Source organism: Peromyscus californicus, unplaced genomic scaffold (genome assembly GCF_007827085.1).
Source record: "Peromyscus californicus insignis strain IS unplaced genomic scaffold, ASM782708v3 Scaffold_20__1_contigs__length_68692818, whole genome shotgun sequence".
Classification (NCBI taxonomy): domain Eukaryota; kingdom Metazoa; phylum Chordata; class Mammalia; order Rodentia; family Cricetidae; genus Peromyscus; species Peromyscus californicus.
The window spans coordinates 44,561,936-44,582,631 of NW_026294503.1; the positions used below are offsets into that span (position 1 = coordinate 44,561,936).

Genomic DNA, 20,696 nt, shown 5'->3' on the forward strand with positions numbered 1-20,696 from the left:
AGTAACGGGACTACAGCATGGTGGCACGTGGCACAGAGGAGGCTGTGACTTCCTACAGCCTGGGCCACAGTAGACCTCATTGCATCCTAACTGTACCCCTGTAAGCAGTAGTGGTCACTAGAACTGTTCAGGAGCTATAACTACCACTCTGGCCTCAGCCCCTCAGGGAGGTAGGTCTGGGTATGGCCAGAGAAGCTGACTGAATTCAGCGTTGAACTGTCATTAATAGGGACTACAAAGGTCCCTGCAGAACTCTCGGCTCTCCATTTAGAGAAAACACCAGCCCATTTGTAGTCAATCAAGAATAAAGTTGTTAGTCTGTCAGTCTCATAAAGACAAGACCCCGCCTTCTGAATGTACAACTTGAGTGTGCCGCATCTTTTCTAGGACCGAGTCTGTAGGGTGGGGTGGGATGGAGGTGACCAGGTCCGCACGTCACATGCAGCAGCTGTCCAGGCTCATTGGTGCCTGGCACTGAGATGATGTAACAGGAATGTGCCATGGTGCAGGGGGGCATCTGGCTGGGTTGGGGTTAGGGAGACAACTTTGTGAGGGTCAGTGTGAGAGGCCCAGAGGATTTGAATGTGTTCAGGTGGCAGAGGCACTGAGCCCTGATGGTGTGTGGCAAGTTACTGGACTGTTTGTTGGGGCCCTTCCTGCCCGGTGGTGTCTGTTTTGTGGAAAGGAGTTTGAGTACAGATCGTGTCCCTGGGCTCTGGGCCAACTTGTACTCCAGCCAGCGCCCTCTCCTGCCTGCTGACCAGTTCTTGTTTTTATTTTCTCAGCTATGGTGAGAACCAGCTCTGGGCAAGATGCCATGGTCAGTAGGAGGCACCTCAGCCCTGGTGAAGTATCACCCTGAGCTGAATCTAGGCAGCCATCAGGGCCTCTCCCCCAGGCCCTGGCAGATCCTGGCAGACCCTTCAGGAGACACCTCCGTAAGCCTGAGGCTCTCTGCCTTTGTTTATGCAGAGACAGGGAAGTCCTCCTCCTCAGGGTACTCTTGATGACATTGCCTAAAGTCCTCGTACTCCCTCCTGCCAGCCCGCAAATCCAGAAACACTGGAGTGGACCTTAGCTGGGGTTCCAAGTTCATCCCAGTGGATTCTAACCAAAGGCCTGGGTTTCTGCACATTAGGACCAAGTCTTTGGGTATAGTGCTTTGGCTAAGAATTCAGTCCCTTGTATCTCCAAGAGCAGCTGAGTTGCTCTGTGACAGCCAGAAAAAAAGCAGAATCCACTGATCCTGGGCATCCTTTATTTTTGCATAGGCATAAATTAGTCTGGAGAGGGTTTTGTTTGTTTAAAAAAGAACCACAGTGCAGCATCTGTCACAGGAGAGCGAGAACGAAACAAGCCCCAAGGGCAAGGCTGTGCAGGCTGCCCCTTCCCAGAACACCTAACGGCTCCTGCTTGCCCCTGCCTGGCAGCTCCCCCTGGCCTTTCCCACAGGCCAGGACCTAGGAACTGAGTAACAGCTGGTACCCCTCAGAACGGGGCTAGGAATCAAGGCTGGAGCTTTCCAGTTAAACCAGACCTTGAGAATTCTATGTATAGTACAGCAGGCCATTCAGTCTAAGACTTCCTCCTCCTCACACAAGGGAACTTCTGCCCAGCTGCCCCCCTAGAGAAGGCGTCAGAAAGGAAACGGAATCTAAGAGCTGAGAGCCCAAGGGGGTTGCTTTAGAGTGGGCAGGACCCTCACTAGGGTCTCATTAGATGGGATAGCCTAGTGTAGCCTCTCCACCTGGCACCTTGAGCCACACCGTGGCTATTGGCACTGGACCAGGAGAGCCCACAAAGTCGTTTCCCCTCTTCTAGGCTACCCTGATGGAATGGCCCCAAAGAGCCTAGGTCCTCCCCTGGGGGAGTGGAAAGCTTGCTCTGGAGCACAGGCGGGGTGCAGCAGGAATGAAGTAGAGTAGACCCTCATCCCACATCGGAAGAAAAAGCAATGGTCCCCAGCACTGGGGATCGTCTAGGTTGGCACAGACAGCAGTCCTCAGAGGCACACAGGAGCTGGTACCCCCAGGATACAAGAAACCCTAAGGGCCCTGTGGGCCATGGTACCTGCCACGCTAGAAGAGCACAGCAGCCTGAGTCCTTTACCAGGCATCTGCCAGAGACAATCTCCGCTGCACAGTGCTGAGCACTGTCCTAAAAGGCCACAAGACCCCCAGCTCACCTCCCTGGGGCTCTGGCTTAGTGTGGCCATGGCTTTGGCACCTACCAGGAGCTCCCTGGTGCCAGTCCCTCCACCAAATATAGTCTCACTTCCTGACTCCTAGTCCTCCAAAGTATGCTACATATATACACCCTGGCAGGCGGGCGCCTAGCTCTAGAGGAAGGACTGAGAGGCACGGGGCCTGTTGGCAACCTCAGGCTGCTTGGCTGTGCAGGGAATCCTACACGTGCTGCCTTTGTTCTTGCTCCTGGAAGTCAGCGCTATCAAGCATGTGCGGGCAGTGGTGCGGTGCTGCGCACCCACTCAGCGCAGGGGTGGATGCTGGGAAGGCTGAGCCTCCCAGGTGGCTAGCAGTAGGCACGAGGTCTCAAAGGGCTAGTGGGCAGGCTCTCCATGCACCCGGAAGCGGTAGATGCACGTGTACTCAGGGTGGCCCCAGTTGGTCAGGATCCGGAGCTCCACGACTTGGTATGTGGCCATCTTAGAGGCCTAGGTAGAGAAAGAAGAGGGATTCAATGTCACAGCGTCCCTTGACACCTCACCAACAGAAGGGACTGGGGGGAGTCACTCCGGCAGCCAGGTGTCTCCTCCCCTGGGGCTCAAAATAAAAACAAAAAAACTGAATTTCTAAAGTTTCTATTTCCTGGAACAAAGTTTCTAGGCCAAAGGCCCTGGGGGACTTCAGGGTTCCTAGGGCTACTACACATGTGAGTGGGCGCGCACACACGCACACAGAGAGAGAGAGAGGGGGGGGGGGGAACACCAACCAAAGAATTGGAATGAACTGAGCCCTATCCCTCGCACCAGAACCTGCCTCTGTCCTGGAAGACTGGATGCCCTCTATTTAGGCCACATGCCCTGTCTGAAACTGGCTGAGTGCACACTGACAATCTTGAACATTCATCCTAGTTACATCCTTGTCACAACCCTTCTTTAATAAAACTCACTTCAGCGGAGCCCTGCTCAGGAAGCTCTGGATGCTGCCATTTGTCATTGACAGGAGAGTCGTGTCTATCCTATACCCTGAACTAAGGCAGGATGGGAAGATGGATCTCTGAACCCTGTGCCTGGCAGTGCCAGTACTGGGAGATGTCTGCTGTTGAACGGGGGTGGGGGTGGGGGGAGGAGGTGCACTACCCCATAAGCACGCAGTCCTGTACCTGGAAATAGAAGGTCTGGATGGGCTCCCCATCCTGGTCATAGGCAAATGTGCCAAGAAGTGTCCCTTCCTGCTGCAGGTCTTCATCAAAGCCCTGCAGAAAAGCATGCAGGAATGCGGGGGTCAGGGAAGGCCACTGCGCTCTCACCTGGTGTCTCCACTGCAGCCTCAGACACCCTCCCCCTTTTATCCCCACACAGAGCAGGTACTCACAAAGATGGCGAAGTCCTTGGGAGCGCTGGAGATCGTGCTGTTGGGGGACAAGGCCTTGGGCACATGTTCTAAAGTGACAGCTGTGGGGCGGATGCGGGCAGAGAGGCGGACCACAGCAAAGCCCTGAGGCCCCTGGAAGGCCCAGCAGTTGCCTGGGTGCACATCTGGCTGGAGAGGGTGAAAGGCATGTCAGCTCAGGGGCTTCAATACAGGTCTGGCTAAGATAGGGGCATCCCCCACTGTGTTCAGAGTGCACTGGGCCCTCACAGATTACCCACCTGGAGGATGACTCGGGGTGACTGGGAGTGGTACCACAAGGGGATGCCAAAGAGGCTGAGGAGGGCCGTCTTAGTCTCGTAAGTCTCGGAACACCGGGTACTGATAACACTGGCTCCTGTCACAGCAAAGAAAGGTTTTTAAACTCATAGTGGGGAGGCCCAATAAGCTCCGTGGGTTCCAAGACGGAGGAGCTATTGTCTGTCTCCTCCCTGAAGCCCAGCCCTTAGTTCTAACCGAGATTCACAAGGCCTCTCCCAGCCAGGGATGCCACTCAGTGCCTCATGGCTTCCCTCAGCTGCCTCTGGCCTTGGTTGGGAGTCGAGGTTGGGTGTCTGGTTGGTACTGGCCCCAAACCCTGGCTGCTTAGCTCTGTGCTGCCTGGCAGACTCGGGGCCTAGCCATTGTGGTGAAGGCAGCAGACACACCTCCTGATTCCAGGGCGTAGTCTACCATTCCAATACGGTCCTCACTGTAGCGCTGCAGGGCCTGCTTGACGATCCGGTGCACTTGCTAAAACAAGTCCCAAGGAAGAGAGGAGATGTGAATGGGGCACAGACATTGCATGCATACCCATGGACTGACCGTACTAGACTAGCACCAGTGGTACCCAAGCCGGTCTTGTACACCTCCACCACCCACACTTGGCCTGGAACATACGCCCAAACCTCCAGCCAGGAGGGTCCACCACTTAGGTCCTAGAACGTACGAGGAGCTGGTAGTGTAGGAGTGTTCAGGTCCACAGCTTCCAGGGAAGAAAGCAGTGTGCTGGCAGGGTAGTCTTCCCTTACCTCCTCTGTCACCCCAACCACGCCTTCTTTCTGCAGTGTCCGTCCCAGAGAAGCTGCCGCCTCCCTGGCTGACTTGCCCTGCATCTCAGCCATGCTGGCAAGGATTTTGCTCTCCAGCTCCTGCAGCTGGGCATGCATCTCATCTCTCTGTAGGAGTCCGCTACGGGCACCCTTATCTCGGAGAAGGAACTGACTGACCCAGTCAGGGAACTGGGATTCCACCTAGGGACAGAGGCAGGATCACTAAGAAGCTTGCAGGAATGGCAGGCGCTGCTATGGCAAGACTGGTGACTATCACTCAGGGAGGGAGCAAAGCCAGAAGGGAAGGAGACCCTGGGAGAGAGGTTAGAGGTTAGGAACTACTTTCCTGGGAACAGTGACCAGGCACGGATAGCATTTCCCCCAGAGTCCAGGTCTGCATCAGTCCAGCCGTGCACGTGCCTCTAGAATAGCTGACCAGGGGTACTGCCCCGGCTGATGGACCCCGCCCCCAGGTGGGTGGTCTCAGAAGGGAGGGTGTTCGGCAGGGCTTTGGGTAATTCCAACTCACTTCAGCTCTGGCAGCCTGGATTTTCTGTGGCAACAATCCTACTTCATCTGCCACCGAGTTCTGCCTCAGAGTCAGGGCAGCCAGCTCCTGCCGTAGGCTGGCCAGCTGGGCTTCCAGCCGTCCCAGCTCCTTCATAGAGCTCTCCTGGAAGGCCTCCTGAGTCATCCTAATCCCAGAGGGAGGGAAGCAAGGTAAGGCCATGCTGAGGAAGGAAGAGGACCCCCGACTGACTCCTGTCATAAGGTGTATGCCCACCGCTCACTGTGTGTGAAGGAGCAGGACTGCCCTTGGAGTGTGGCAGTAGAACACAGCACAGGAGCTTGGGAACTAGCTGGCCTGATTCCCTCTAAGCTTGGAGTACACAATTCACAATGCCATGGCTTCCATGCCTTCACAGCCTGGTCCCAAGAGCATAAGCCACAGAGAAGAGACCAGCCCACCAGCTCCGGTTTCACCCAGTGCCTGTCCCTGCCACCCCCAGTCCTTACCAACCTGCCCTGTACCTTAGAGGCTGCAGACAGGGTCCTAAACTAAGTCTCAACCAGCCTTCCTCAAGAGACCAGACCGAGCACTAACGGGGTACCAGAGCAGTCCTTGGCCAGATGGCAGCTATTACCTTTGCCACTCTGTCTTCAGCTGCTGGACACGAGCCTCAGATTCCTGGGAGCAGGAAAGAGGGACAAGGACAAGAAATGCAGAGTTCAGAGAAATCTGAAGACCTGTTCTATGTGGGAGTCTTTGCTTAACCACATCCCTGCCTCAGGGTCTCCCAGCTCTTTCAGCAGAGATCAAACCAGTTGAAGTCCTTCTGTGAATCTCCCAGACTCATTCCTACCTAGGTAAGTTTACGTTCACTGAGCACAAACACACCCTGCACAACTACCGTCCTTGCCCCATGCATGTCCCAGGGGTCACTGTGGAGCATCTACCTGAGGCAAGGTCCGCCCCTGGAGAAGGCATGAGACTACTCCCCTTCTACTCAACATCCCAGCAGTGTCCGTGGAAGAACCACAGACAGGTCTAAGTTTGGATGAGATCCCAGTGCATGGCTACATGCCACTGACCTGAGAGGTCTGGACAATCTTCTTGAAGAGATCTTCTGAGTCTTGGTGATGCTCTGCCCTCAGGGCTGCCAGTTCTTCCTGCCAGATATGAGGAGAAAGCTGGCCTTTTAGTTCACTCAGTTTTGTTTTAGACTGTCTCTCTATGTAGCCCTGGCTGTCCTGGAACTCTGATATGTAGACCAGGCTGGTATCAAACTCAGAGATCCACCTGTCTCTGCCTCCTGAGTGATGAAATTAGAGGTGTGTGCCATCATGCCCCAAGAGACTGAGGTCTGACAGCTGCCCTTGGAGGAACACGTGTGACTAGGATGTGGTCTGACTGGGCTTGTCCTGGGACTTTTAACTCCAGCGTTTCAGCTCCTGGCCTTATGCTACAAGGCTCTGAAACCAAGGAGTACCACCTGGTGTCTAGCACGTTACTGGTATCAGGCACTAAGCTGGGCACTCCCACCATGGAAGATGGAGCATCATCTTGACCGGGTATCTGGTAAGTGACTCTATATTACACACTATTATCTCCCTCATGCCCTGCGGGGCCTCCTGCACCCAACATGTGTACTTCCAGGGTTTTCTATGGCATCACCCTCAGGGGGATGTGCGGTCCCACACCCAGGCAATGCTGTTCCCTCACCTGGAGATGAGCCACTGTGTCCCTGCGCAAGTCCTCCTTCAAGGCAGCCTCACGGCGGCTCACCAACCCTTCCAGGAGAGACAGGGTATCCTCGTGGCTCAGGCCACTGCTGCTGCCGCCTCCGTGGCCAGTAGCCCCTTGCCGCAGCTCCAGCCGCTCCAGCCGGATGGCCTCCTTCTGCCAGTTGGAGGAAAACTCGGCAGCAAGGGCTTCCAGGCGCCGCTCCAGGGAGTGCACCCGGGAGAGGACCCGCTGCTCAGCCTGGTGGGGCCAGAGGGCAAGAAGAGAAGTTGAGGGGACCGGGGAGCCTACCACAAGGCTGAAACAGTGGTCATGAGGGGCTTCGGACTCAGCACAGTTGGGACATGGCAGCTAGGCGTAGTAGCGCACACCTTTAATCCCAGCACTCGGGAGGCAGAGGCAGGTGGATCTCTGTGAGTTCGAGGCCAGCCTGGGCTACAGATTGAGTTCCAGGACAGCCAGAGATATCTAGTAAGACTCTGGCTTGAAAAAAACAAAAACAAAGAAACAAAGCAGAAACATCTGGGACATGGCCAGCTGCTGCAGCATCTGCCAGGAGATACAGGGTGCACGCTGCAGGGGCGGGCCAAGGCTCCCTAAACATGTAGGCCCCATCAGAGCCCAGTGTGGAGGGAAAGGTGGCTGGGAGACGGGTCTGAACACAGGGACTAGGCACGAAAATTTCGTGGAGTTGTAGGATGGCCACAGGGACCCAGCAGGGCAGCCCATGAGCTGTATAAGGTTGGGGGGATAGCTTTCCACTTTCAAGTGCTTTTACTCTTCCCTAGATAACTACACCAAAGGATGTATGGTTTGAAAGCTTTGCATTTTCCTCATTTAAATGAATGTCCTACAGAGAAGATGTAGTAACAGCCATTTGGACCAAGGGTGGCATCTGATAGTGTGTCATGAATTCTGAAGACTCCTGTTGGCCAAACAACAAAATCTTTGCCAAGAGAAATTACAAAACGCAATCTAACAGTCGATCCTTAAAGAGTAAAGGACTTAGGGGCAGAGGTCTCAGGTTTTAGAAATTCTGTTTCACACATATGCTCACATGACTCAAAAGGCGGCAAGCACAGAATGCCATCCCAGCCTGCTCTGCCCTGTCCCTGCCATCACCTCTCTAAATCAGCTGTCTTCACTGGTGTCTTCACACTAGCGGAAGCCAGGCCAAGCTCCGCTGGCTTTACTTCCCCTTTCCACATGAAAAGTGGCCCAAGACTGCGTTGCTCCTCATCTCTTCAAGGGGTAATTTTAAAAGGAGTTTGCAGATGGCAGGAGATGCCATCATTTTAAGAAGATCAGCCAGGCAGTGGTGGTGCACGCCTTTAATCCCAGCACTCGGGAAGCAGAGCCAGGCGGATCTCTGTGAGTTCGAGGCCAGCCTGGTCTACAGAGTGAGATCCAGGACAGGCACCAAAACTACACAGAGAAACCCTGTCTCGGAAAAACAACAACAAAAAATGTCATACTCAGGAAAAGTACCCTGCTGGAACATATGATTTAAAATGTGGCCGGGCAGTGGTGGCGCACGCCTTTAATCCCAGCACTCGGGAGGCAGAGCCAGGTGGATCTCTGTGAGTTCGAGGCCAGCCTGGTCTCCAAAGCGAGTTCCAGGAAAGGCGCAAAGCTACACAGAGAAACCCTGTCTCAAAAAACCAAAAAAAAAAAAAAAACAAATAAAATGTGGCAAGCTTAACTCTACAGGTACAAGCCAAGTTCAAATCACTAGAGAACAAAGAATTTGAGGGTTTGTTTCCTTGAGAAAGGGTCTCACTCTTAGTCCAGACTGTCCTGCAGTTTGTTATGTAAGCCAAGCTAACTGCAAATTCATGGGGATTCTCCTGCCTCAGCTTCCCAAGTGCCAGGACTACAGATGTGAGCCACCATGCCCTGCTGAGACAGAGATTTGTGTGCGTGTGCCATGCTCCTGTGTGTGTATGCATATGTGTGTGTACATGTATATGAAGATGTACTCGCTTGTGCACCAGGGGAGCCAGAGGCTGACATTAGATGTCTCTATGGCTCTCCATCTTATTTTGTGAGACAGGCTCTCTCACTGAACCGGGAGCTCACCATTTCGGCTAGCCTGATTGGCCAACAAGCCCTCGAGATCCACCTGACTCCACCGCCACCCCCAGCACCAGGGTTATAGGTGTGCACTAGTCATACTGGGGACCTGAACTCAGGACTCAGGTCTCATACTCACACAGCAAGCATGTTGTGCCTTGAGCCAGCCCCTCTAGCCCTGGGACAGAGTTTTGGGTGTCCTGTATTTCTACCACATTCTGGTTATGTCCACTTGTTACCACAAGTGGCTGCAGGCCCCTGGAGAGCACAGCCCGGACCTGCCCCATCTTAGGACCTGAGCAGATTATAAACTGACCACTTCTCACCCATGTCTGCAGCCTCTGCAGAGTGGCCCAGCAGCCGCTTGCTGGAGAGGCTGCCCTCTCCTTGCCTCCCCCTCCTTGAATCTGGTCTGTCCCTGATACCCCTTCTGCAGCTCCCAACTCATCTGGCTTGTTTCCCCCTCCTAGAACACAGCTGAGCTGCTGTGGGAGCTAGCCCAGGCTAGCCTGCTAGGTGAACAAAGAGCACCTGGGCCAGCTGTCCCACTGAGCAACTGGCACAGCCTGTCGTGGTTCAGCCCAGAAGGACCCCCTGGGCCTTCCAGACCCACAGCCACTACATACTTAAAGTCTTAAGCCACAAGTTTAAGTTGGGGAGGGGGGAGGTGCCTGATCAGGATGTTACACACAGAAGCCGTGGCAATATGGAGAAATCACATTGAAAGGCAACAAGACCGTTTGCCAGCCCCTTCCTTCTGCTTTCTGAGCATGCATGTAACTTGAGCTGTGTTTAGGGGACAGTTAGCTCCCCCATGACCTCCACCTCACACAGCCAACCGGGGAAAGGGTGCTGTAGTTTTGTGTGAGCCGCGATGCCACGTGAAAAGTCAGGCTGGAGAAGTCCGCTCACCACCCTCAGCACCCGTGGACTCACCTGGAAGTGTGGGGAGGCATCTCTGGATTCCCACACCTCGGGCTGCCTCCTGCTCTCCTTTGCTGCCCACCAGGAGGCCAAGGTGGGCTGCAATGTATGCAGCCCGAAGGGGTAAAAATACCAAGCACCTAGGCACAGGGAGAGCGTGCTTAGAACCTGTCATGTGGCCTGCGTCAGCCATTGTGAGTCCTGCGCTACCAGGGGTGGAAACGATACCCCATGACCTCACAGCACATGCATGCTAACATCAGCCGGGTTCCTTCGCTCATTCCACAGACAGGGAGACTTATGTGAGAGCACCCTCCTTTACCAGCTCCAGATTTCCAGGGGTGGAACCCAGCCCCGATGGTAGCATTCGCCTCTCAGTGCAGTCCTCTGGGGAGCTCTGACAACTACCTGCCCTGACTGCCCTGTCCAGCAGAAGGGTTAAATGGCTGAAGTGGCCATTTGTGAGGGGGCTTAGCCGCTCTCCAGCTCCATGGGCTGCTGACACTGAGCATCACTCAAGAGAACACAGCACCCACCCGCTTCAAGGTGGGACAGTGAGTTCCCAGGATCAGGGCCCAAGACTACAGTCACAGAGAAACGGAGCGCCTGAAAAAAATGTCTGTTTGCCACTTAGTTACCAGCCTTGAGCAGGGAGGGGAAGGGAGTCTACACAGTCACTAGGTGGTGTAGACACCACCACGCACATGCTCCCTGAGCAGGTCTGGACCCTCTCCACTGGCACCTCCATGTGCCCTGGCTGTGACACCAGCTCTGTCCACCCCATGAGGAAAGGGTGACGCTCAGGCTGAGTTGTGCTCCACGCCTGGGGAAGTGCTGACAGAATAGACACTGCACTATGGTGAGTAATAAAATAATTATTGTTTTAAGGGTGATGCCCAGTTTCCACTAGGTACGAACAAGTTGTTCTTGTAACAGGAAACAAAAAGGAAACCAACATTTGGAAAAATGTCCTGCCCTCTTATTAATAAAAGTATGCCGGGCAGTGGTGGTGGTGCTCCTTTAATCCCAGCACTTGGGAGTTCAAGGCCAGCCTGCTCTTCAGAGAGTTCTAGGACAGCCAGGGCTACACAGAGAAACCCTGTCTCAAAAAACCAAAAAAAAAAACCAAAAAACCAAAAAACAAAAATAAAGTACAAGACTATAAAACCAACTTTCTACAAGCTACTGCAGTCATTGAGAGTGATCCGGGACTACACAGCTAAATCACATGAAACCGGAAACTCAGTGAGACCGTCCAGTGAGAAGCGGAACACCCGAGGCAAAGACGCCAAGAAGGCTCTGAGACGGGCAGAGTGAGGCAGAGCTGTGGGCAAGCGGCTCTGAGTGTCCCAGCCAGTTCTCTTTTCGCCGTTTCACGGCTTCTAGCTTAAAGGCGGCCAAAGATTTCACTTGATCTTGTAAAAACAATCCACTTGCACAGACTGTCCTGATTTGGAATAGAGGGAAAATAGCCGCTCCTAATAATAGCTCAGAGTTCCTGCTTGCTACCCACAGAGTAGCTGTCCAGGGGCGTGGACTCCCAGAGGCACCCTGTACTACAGCAAGAGCAAGGTCAGATGAGGCATATCCCCTCAGCCCTGGGATACTCAGCACAGCCGGGGGAGTGGGAAAGTCAGGCCCAGGGCTCTGCCTGTGACCCAGCCCACTGGATCACTGTTACCCCCCACACTCTACCCCTGAATCACTGTTACCCCCCACACCCTACCCCTGGATCACTGTTACCCCCCACACTCTACCCCTGAATCACTGTTACCCCCCACACCCTACCCCTGGATCATTGTTACCCCCACACTCTACCCCTGGATCACTGTTACCCCCACACCCTACCCCTGGATCACTGTTACCCCCCACACTCTACCCCTGGATCACTGTTACCCCCCACACTCTACCCCTGGATCACTGTTACCCCCACACTCTACCCCTGGATCACTGTTACCCCCACACCCTACCCCTGGATCACTGTTACCCCCACACCCTACCCCTGGATCACTGTTACCCCCACACCCTACCCCTGGATCACTGTTACCCCCACACCCTACCCCTGGATCACTGTTACCCCCACACCCTACCCCTGGATCACTGTTACCCCCCACACTCTACCCCTGGATCACTGTTACCCCCCACACTCTACCCCTGGATCACTGTTACCCCCCACACTCTACCCCTGGATCACTGTTACCCCCACACCCTACCCCTGGATCACTGTTACCCCACACCCTACCCCTGGATCACTGTTACCCCACACCCTACCCCTGCCTCTAGCTTCCCTCTCTTCCACCCCTGCTTACCATAAGTCAGACCAGTCAGGAGCAGCAGGAACAGGAGGAACCACAGGAAAGTCTTCAAGTTCAGTGGGAAGTGCTTGGACCTCAGGAGGACAGACAGAAGGCAGACATCAGCATGTGGGATCTGGGCCTCCATGCTCCACCCGGTCCTTTGGGGCTTTTCTAGAACTCTAAACTAGAGTTAAAGCATGTACCCTTCAGCTTCCCATAGGACTAGGGCTGGACTAGTCCACTAGAATGGGACCTGTAGGTCCTCAGAATAGGGAAATTTTGGCTCTATGTATTTTAAATCTTATTTTTAATTATGTGTATGTATGTGTGTAGACATATGTGTAGGTGAGTGTAGATGCTTTCAGAGTCCAAAAGAGGGTACTGTATCCCCTGGAACTGGAGTTACAGATGGCTGTGAGCCACCATGTGGGTGCTGGGAATTGAACTCAGTTCTCTGGAAGATCTACCAGTGCTCTAACCACTGAGCCATCTCTCCAGCCACCCCACACACCCATCCCACACACACATATATATTTTTTAAAATTTTTTTTTTAAGATTTATTATGTATACAGCATTCTGCCTGCATGTGTCCCTGCAGGCCAGAAGAGGGCACCAGATCTCATTATAGGTGGTTGTGAGCCACCATGTGGTGGCTGGGAACTGAACTCATGACCTTTGGAAGAGCAGTCAGTGCCCTTAACCACTGAGCCATCTCTCCAGCCCCCACACATATATTTCTGAGATAAGGTCTTGATAGGTAGCCCAGGCTGATCTGGACTCCCCATGTAGCTCAGGTTGGCTTCAGACTCAGTCCTCCTGACTGATTCTCGATTCTCTTAGGTTCTTTGGTGACTCTCCCTCTTTCCAGTAGCACTAGTCATGCTCCATGACCTGGACTTGGCCACAAGTGCCCTGATCTCCTGGTTCTAGACTTTGTTCTCTGCCCAAGGGATATGGCCCTAAACCTCTGTTCTGCTGGTTTGGGAACTTGGGGAATAACCCCACAGCATCCTCAGACAATGCCTCTTCATGGCTTCTGACCATGAGCAGAACTCTGGAATGTGGCCTGTCGTAGGCCTAAGGAGTCAGAACTTTCTATCCCACTTTTGAATTAGTGCCTCACAGCTTGTCAGTGGGAGCAAAGTCAGCCTTTCTCCGAGGATGGGAAGTGGCTGGGCTGGGTGGCACTTGGTTCTTAGGAAGGACCAGGTGAAGCACAAACCTGTGTGTTCCAGAGTGTGGCTGGAAGAGTTATTAACTAGGGAGGAAAACCTGCCTACACCAAAAGCTACATGTGGACTGGGAACCTTCAGGGAACAGTGGACCACATTCCAGCTCAGATGCTCTGTCAGGCCCTGTGGTACCAGGTCGTTCTGATTCATCATCAAGGCTGGAGTCTCGCTCACCTGGTTAAGACGAAGACGTCCAGAAGGGAGGCGGCAGTCGTCAGACGGTACCAGGTGGTGCCAACCCACCAGTAGAGAAGACCAAAGAGCCGGCCTGAAAAGTGGCCATTAAGCCTAAGACTTGGTCATATTTAACACACTACCTTTCCCCATCTGTGTGCCCCTGGCCCAACCCTCGCCAGGCCCCCTTTGTCCCACTCCACAGTGACCCCTTTCCAAGCCCACCTGCCCAGTCTTCCTATCCCCAACCTGCTCTGCAATGGTTCCTGTTCAAACCTGCTAGGGGTTTCCCACAGCTCTTGGCTTCCAGAGATTATTTCACAGGGAGCCTTCCCGACTTCATCTGGGTGCCCAATCACACAGGAAGGAGTGCCTGCTGCTGAGTGTGGAAGTAGCCTAGCACGCCGTGAGCACCCACCTGGAAAAGTGACCAGTGTCCAGACAAATGAGCCTGCCCGAGACGCTGCACTCCTTAACCCTGACCCTGACCCGTCCTGGTCGGAGTCCGCGTAGCCTGCAGGGAAGAGGAGGAAGCAAACTCAACTCCTCGCCTTCACGGTGAGCCCCGGATGTGGAACCTGTTTTCTCCTTGAGCTGAAGCCTCTCCTCCTCCTCCTCCCAGAGTGTCAGACTGGCCCAGCACACAGTAGGTCAAGGAATGTTTGTGAGCTGATGAGATGGGAAAACTCCATCTTTTTCCTGGTCCTGGGGACTGAATCTAGGACCTGTGCTCACTGGAGTACTGTGCCTCTGAGCCATGTCCCCAGACCCTGACATTCTATTTCCCTTTGCAGCCCTCTCCTTGCTGACAATCTCTAGTTCCTTAGAACAAGACAAGAGCATCACTCCTGCACGTATCGGAAATTACTGAGTATTGGCCATACTTGAGTCCCAGGTTAAACTGCCCAGACACAGTGGTGTGGTTCTGGGTCACTCACAGACTAGTGGAGGAGGAGCCTACAGACGCACAAAGTTCTGGGTGAGAGACCGCTTGGGCCAGGAGGGAGCACTTTGGTGTAGACACCCAGTAAGGTGTGCACATGTACAAACACACACACACACACACACACACACACACACACACACACACACACACACACGAGGTTGCATGCTTGCTTGCTAGGCCAATTCTCTACCACTGACGCTCTATCCCCTGCTCTCAGTGAAGCTGTGAAGTGTCCATAACACGTGAGGTTATCTCACGCTGTCAGGGTGCCCCTCCTCCCGGTCCCCTGTAGCCCTAGAATCCACTCACAGGGGCTAACGAGGCAGCGCCTACCTGCAAAGTCGTCCTCTGAAGAGTAGCCTGAGGAAGAGCCGAAAAAGTCCTCTGAGGCCTTGCTCTCGGTGGCCAGCCCGTTGGCTTTGCTGCTCTCCGAACCACCCGTGCCTCTCCTTCTCCTCCCCCGCAGGTCCCCGCCTGGCAGGGGACAGGGGCTCTGTCAAGCTCCCACAGCCTCCGCCTCGGTGGGCCTGGGGCTGAGGGGTGCTCCGAGGAGCACCCTCTCGGGAACTCTGAGGTGGGAGGAATTTGAAGACTAGGTCTTAGGAGGGAGATCTGGGGTACTCACTCCAGTACGGCTCACTGTGGAGACGGTCATCCAGGAGGGCACTCCTGGCAAGGGACGCGGCCCGGGGGCTGCCGATGTAGGACTCCCGAACCACAGACTCGCTGTAGTAGGAGGTGTGAGAGTCAGAGGAGGGGCCGAGCTGTGGGGCTGGCGACAGGCGCTTCATGTTGCTAGATTTCCTCTTCAAAGTCCTGTGGGACAGCCATGAGGGGAGAGGTGGGAAAGTGAGCCAACAGCCCTGGCAAGCTCATCTTTTGCGTGGGTAGGCCTTGTTGCCAGGCGACCAACAACCCATCGACTTCTGACTACTTCCCAGCACAGGTACTTAGGTCTCTGCTCCTAGTACCTATCACTGAATCTCACCAGAGGTGGGCGAGCTCATCAGTTAGCGACAGAGTCATCATTCAATTCAGGTTTCTAACTTCAAAGCCAAACAAACGTTTTCCCATGCTTTCTAGTGGGACCAGAAGTTTCCACAACCTACTGAAAATCTGGACTAACCTGACCTGGCTTCCCAGACCTAACCAGAGCCTCAGGGGCCTCATGGCTTGCAGGAGGCAGGATAACAAGGCATTGCTGCCCTGAGTCATGGGCCTGAAGATGGTGAAATGTGAGGTGTGGACCCGGGGAAGGCGGCTGGACTGCCACGCCCGTCCACAGTAGGACTTGCTGCTGTGAGCCCAGCTTACAGCTCTGGTGTTTCCTGCCTGGCTTTTGTGTGAAGCTGCCTCTCCCCACTTCCTGTTCACTAAACCTGAGGTTGGGTGGCCCCTGCTCACAGTGGGCGGAGAAGGCAGCATCCTGGGTCCGCGCATCCTTACAGATGTGAAGAAAGGCAGGGCCCTTTTGATCAAACAAACACAGGCATCTCATCTCCATCCACGACATCAGGAAGAGCTGCCTGCCCTGTTCCTACCTGAGAGGACTGTCTTTAAACAGGGTGCTCTGGCTTCCTGCCACGGAGCTGGCGCCGCTGCTGCTGCCGCTGCCATCATTGTCATCCTGGGAGTAGCGAGTGAGACGCTGGCTTCGTCTTGACATGATGGGGCAGGGACCCTCCTCCTGAAGAAAGAAACTTGGGGGAGACAGGACAAGATCTAAGGTGTGCGGCTCCCCAGAAGAGACACTGGCACCACCTCACTGCAGAGAAGAGATGCCCTGCACACCCAGGCAATGCAGCCCTGTGATGATGTGTGCATCTCTCTCCGCTCACCCCTGGCTACTACCTGCCTTGGGACTTACTTAGGACTCAGGGGGCCTCCTCCACAGCCCTTCTGACAAGGCTTCCTAGTTTATAGGTTGCTTGTCTTTATCCTCCTTGGCACTGAGCTCTGTGGGAGCCAAAATTGGGCCTTGCTCAACCTCTGATGTGGAAGCCGAGACTGCCACCTGACAGGTGCTTTGATCACAGCTTCCTGGGGCGTGCTCCCCAGCCCCTCCCCCCACCGGTGCTTTATTGTCCCCCTAAGATGTCCAGCCTCACACCCATTGCTCCCCTTCCATGGGGCATGCTTTGCTTTCCTCCCCTTTAGTCCCTCCCAATCATTGGTTCAGGGCCCCATCCCAATTGCAGAAACCCTTCCCATCTACCTTGTCATGGTGCTCCTATTCTGCAGCCCCTCCGCACACTGTGATGTGACATCTTGGTGTGACAATGACAAATGACTACTGGCTGCCTGCTTCCTTTCCTACTCATTAATGACCCTGGCATAAGCAAGGTGGCCATCATCGCCCTTCTACAAGAGAGGAACCTGAGACACCAGCCTGTAGGGGAGAGCCAGGTCTCTCTGCTGAGACCGGAGAGGCATCAGGGCCTGGACATCTGCATTCCATCAAAACATTTACAAGTTGTCTGGGAAGCGCTACAGCTCCATATAACAGACACTTGGAACCTAGCTGTAAACTATGTGGTCACGCAGCAGTTACACAACGAATACTGGTTAACGAAGTAATGCAGAAGGTGGAGCTGCTGTGTAGTGTTGCAGTCAGTCTGGCCTACAGGACAGTCACCATCACCCCATGGGGTGGGGTGAAATTGATAAGAAGGCCAAGGTGAAAAGAGCTGGCCAGACACAGCCTTCCACCACGTGAGTGAAGGTAAATAAACCTTTCAGCACTGGAACCCAAATTCAAATCTCAGATTACCAACATAGGCATCTCCGAGCCTGGGCTGGCAGGAATTACAAAAAATGTATATCCCAACAAGAGTTTCAGGTATTGTGACTTTGTATCGCTTCTGATATTCCTGGTAGACACTGACCTCCCAGTGGTGAGAAACGCACTCCAACCCTGACCATAGAAACCAGAAGGTCAGGTTCATCCAGCTAGCAAGACAAGTAGCCTCCTGTCTGGGCTAACTGGCGTCTTCCCAGGTGGGATGCCCCTCTGGCATCCTTCACTCTCTTCAGCAGAGTCGGTAAAGGGACCAACTGGTAGTAGCCAAAGCGGGAAGTTGGCCTAGACCCCGGGTTGTATTCCAGTCCGTATAAGGTAGTTCCACCCATGACTGCCACCCCCACCTGACAGCTACAGATACCCACACCCTCCTCCTCTTAACCCCTGCTCTGCTGCAGCCGATGAAGCCTTTGCCAGCGGGGGAAACATTGCAACATGTTTATACAGTACCCACGCTGCTGCTGGCAAGAATCTAAACGTTCTGTGGAGGTGGGGAGGTAGGGTACGGAACACTTCCAGTGTGCCACCTCCCAGCACTCCCAGAGCTGTGTGGCTCTTATCTTTATCTTTCATGCTGCATCCTGTTGTCACAAAATAGTTTGCCACAGCGGCCATGCAGGTTTCACAAGATGACAAAGGTCTACCCTGTGGGGAGTCACTAAGATAGACACTCCTCTACCCCGCCATCAGTTACAGAACCCTCAAAGAAAACATCCTTCCCCACTTCAGAGCCCTCATTACAACTGAGACTTGGCCCCTATCTTGGGGGAGTCTTACACGTGACATTTCCACTCCACTTCCCATGGGACACGCAAAGTGCTCCAGGCGCTCACCCCCGCTGTCCTGGCTCTAAGTCACACCCGGGCGCGCGATGGCTTTGTTTTGGTTTGGTTGGGTTAAGCTGTTTTGGAACTGAGCTAAGTGGGCCTCTGTCTCTCCTCCCCCCAGAGTTGTGACAGGCGGCGGTGGCGCAGGCTGGGAACTTCCAGTGCCAGGAATCGGTCAGTGGCACTGCCCTGGGCCGGTTTGGGGCGGCTGGGTCTTGGCTGCCCTCCTCCCCGGAGGCTGCTGGGGAAGTCCCGCCTGGGGACAGCGCCCTCCCCGTGACCGCGATGCGTCAGGGCGCCGGCCCGCGGGTGGCCCGGGGCGTGCGCCGCTCGGGGGCTGCTGTGGTCCGGCCTGGCCGGCGCTTCGGCCGGACGGCGACCCGGGTCAGGCCGGCGCGGGGCCGCGGGAGGCGGGCCCACCCCGTCCCTTACCTTGCGTGGCTCTTCCCGCGTCGGGGTCCCGCGGGCGGCGCCGCGGGCTGGTCCGAGCCGGGCCGGGGGCTGCGACGCGCGCGGAGCGGAGACGCGGGACGGCGCGGGGCCGGTGGGCGGACAATGCGGCCGACGGAGGCCCGCGCTGCGCGAGTGGGGCAGGGCGGCGCGCGCGTGGCCGAGTGTGTATGTGTGCGCCTGTCAGTCAACGCTGACAGCCTGCAGCCCATTGGCCGGGCCCCGCCGGCCCGCCCCGCCCTCCGCCGCCGCCCATTGGCCGGTTTGAACACAAAGGCTCCGGCTCGGCCCGCCCTCCGCGTGGGCTCTGGAGTCCGCGCGTGGGAAGCGGAAGGCGAGCGCGACCTCCAGGCTGGGAGACCCGAGCGTGCTCGCGAGCTCCCCTGCCCACGCGCGCCCGGCGCAGGGGCCCTAAAAGGCTTTCGGTGAGGGCGCACACAGGGTGTCGTGGAAATGGCCCGAGGGAAGGGTGCGGGTGGAAAAGTCCCTACGGGGGCTCGCGCGGGAGGGTGGTGTGCGGATGGTGTGTCTGCCCATTTTAAAGACAAGGGAACAGGTGCGTGGAGGTTTTCTGTTTCTCTTGTGGAGCCACTCAGAGGCAAAGTTGAGATTAGATTAATACTGTTCTCATTATGAGGTTGATTTTTGGATTCCAGAATGGGCAGGACACCTACTCAGAACGCCCAGAGTTTGTTTGTTTCCTTCTTCTTCTTCTTCTTCTTCTTCTTCTTCTTCTTCTTCTTCTTCTTCTTCTTCTTCTTCTTCTTCTTTTTCTTCTTCCTCCTCCTCCTCCTCCTCCTCCTCCTCCTCCTCCTCCTCCTCCTCCTTTTTGTTTATTTGTTTTTGTTTGTTTTTCCAGACAAGATTTCTCTGTGTAACAGTCCTGGCTGTCCTGGAACTTGCTTTATAAACCAGGCTGCCCTCAAACTCAGAGATCCCCCTACCTCTGCCTCCCCGAGTGCTGGAGTTAAAGGCGGGTACCATCACCACCCTCCACCGGTGGCTAGAACCCCGGAGGAGTACCTGACTCCAGGGGCCTGTGCCCCCCACTCCCACCCAAACCTAAAAAGGGTGCGGCAGATGCGGCTGGGGTCAAACATTTCTGGTGCAATCTCTTCCAGGGAAGATGAGGTCCAGTGCCCATCACTCTAAAGAGCCAAGAGGAAAAAAAAAGAACAAGAAATGGTAACAAAAGCCGGTATAAGGGGCTGGAGAGATGGCTCAGTGGTTAAGGGCACTGACTGCTCTTCCAGAGGACCTGGGTTCAATTCCCAGCATCCACATGGCAGTTCATACCTGTCTGTAACTCCAGTTCTAGGAGATCTGATCCTCACACCAATCACCAATGCACATACAAAAACAAAAAGCGCTGGTATGAGAGGCTAATAGGAGACTGAAGAAACACAAAACCCCTCACGCTGTCTGGGTTCCGCCTCCAGATAAAACCACGCCCCCTTTTTAGACTTTCACTGTCCCATCTGGAAATGGGATGCTGCCTGCCCTTACAATATTTTAGGACAACTGTGCTCACTAGTGTTACTTCTGAACAACTTGAGCTGGCTGGGAACTGACTCCCGTGTGAATGTTGACTGGGAGAGAAGACACTGACTAGAAGCAGCCCCTAAGCAGGGGCAGGACTCTCTCAGCTCCCTCTGTTCAGTGCTGGCTCACTCTGATGGAGTCTCTACCTCCCACGCAGAGACTGTTTCCTCGGCTCCCAGGTGCTGGTTTGTGCATTCAGGGCTCATGTCCATGGGCTAGCTGCAGGCAATCTCTCCATGTGTGGTAGGCCTCCACATGTTATTGGGTGCTAATCCTGGGTTCTGTGATGGGAACTTCAATGAAAGGGTTTTTCAGAAGTGATTAGGGATTTTAGAGTGAGATGATCCTGGATTATCAGGGGCCTGTGACAAGAATTCTTTTCGGGAAAGGGCAGGGTTAGAGGAGAGGGGGCAGTATGACCTCTGAGGTAGAGATCAAGTGATGAGGCCCAGAGAGTGAAGGAATGCTGTCACCAGACACTGCAAGGGACAAGGAATGGACTCTTCCTAGAGCAAAGACGATAATGTGGCCCTGCCACAC

The 20,696-nt window shown here is 54.7% G+C and overlaps 1 protein-coding gene across 2 annotated transcripts; it reads right to left on the minus strand.

The window, feature by feature from the left end:
* Window positions 1-1,238: 1,238 nt before the first annotated feature.
* On the minus strand, window positions 1,239-18,726 carry Sun2 (Sad1 and UNC84 domain containing 2). 2 transcript variants are annotated; one of them, XM_052748362.1, is made up of 18 exons: window positions 18,597-18,726; window positions 16,079-16,237; window positions 15,163-15,353; window positions 14,871-15,011; window positions 14,010-14,105; window positions 13,592-13,685; window positions 12,197-12,276; window positions 9,900-10,027; window positions 6,870-7,130; window positions 6,239-6,316; window positions 5,791-5,834; window positions 5,175-5,340; window positions 4,625-4,846; window positions 4,262-4,346; window positions 3,836-3,951; window positions 3,558-3,725; window positions 3,346-3,438; window positions 1,239-2,674 (listed from the first exon to the last, which is right to left on the minus strand). In XM_052748362.1, exons 2-18 carry the CDS (start codon window positions 16,201-16,203, stop codon window positions 2,561-2,563), a joined length of 2,202 nt encoding a protein of 733 aa, XP_052604322.1. In that variant the 5' UTR covers window positions 16,204-16,237; window positions 18,597-18,726; the 3' UTR covers window positions 1,239-2,560. The 2 variants fall into 2 exon arrangements, with proteins under 2 accessions (XP_052604322.1, XP_052604323.1); XM_052748363.1 differs by lacking the exon at window positions 18,597-18,726 and adding an exon at window positions 16,753-17,271.
* Window positions 18,727-20,696: the final 1,970 nt, after the last annotated feature.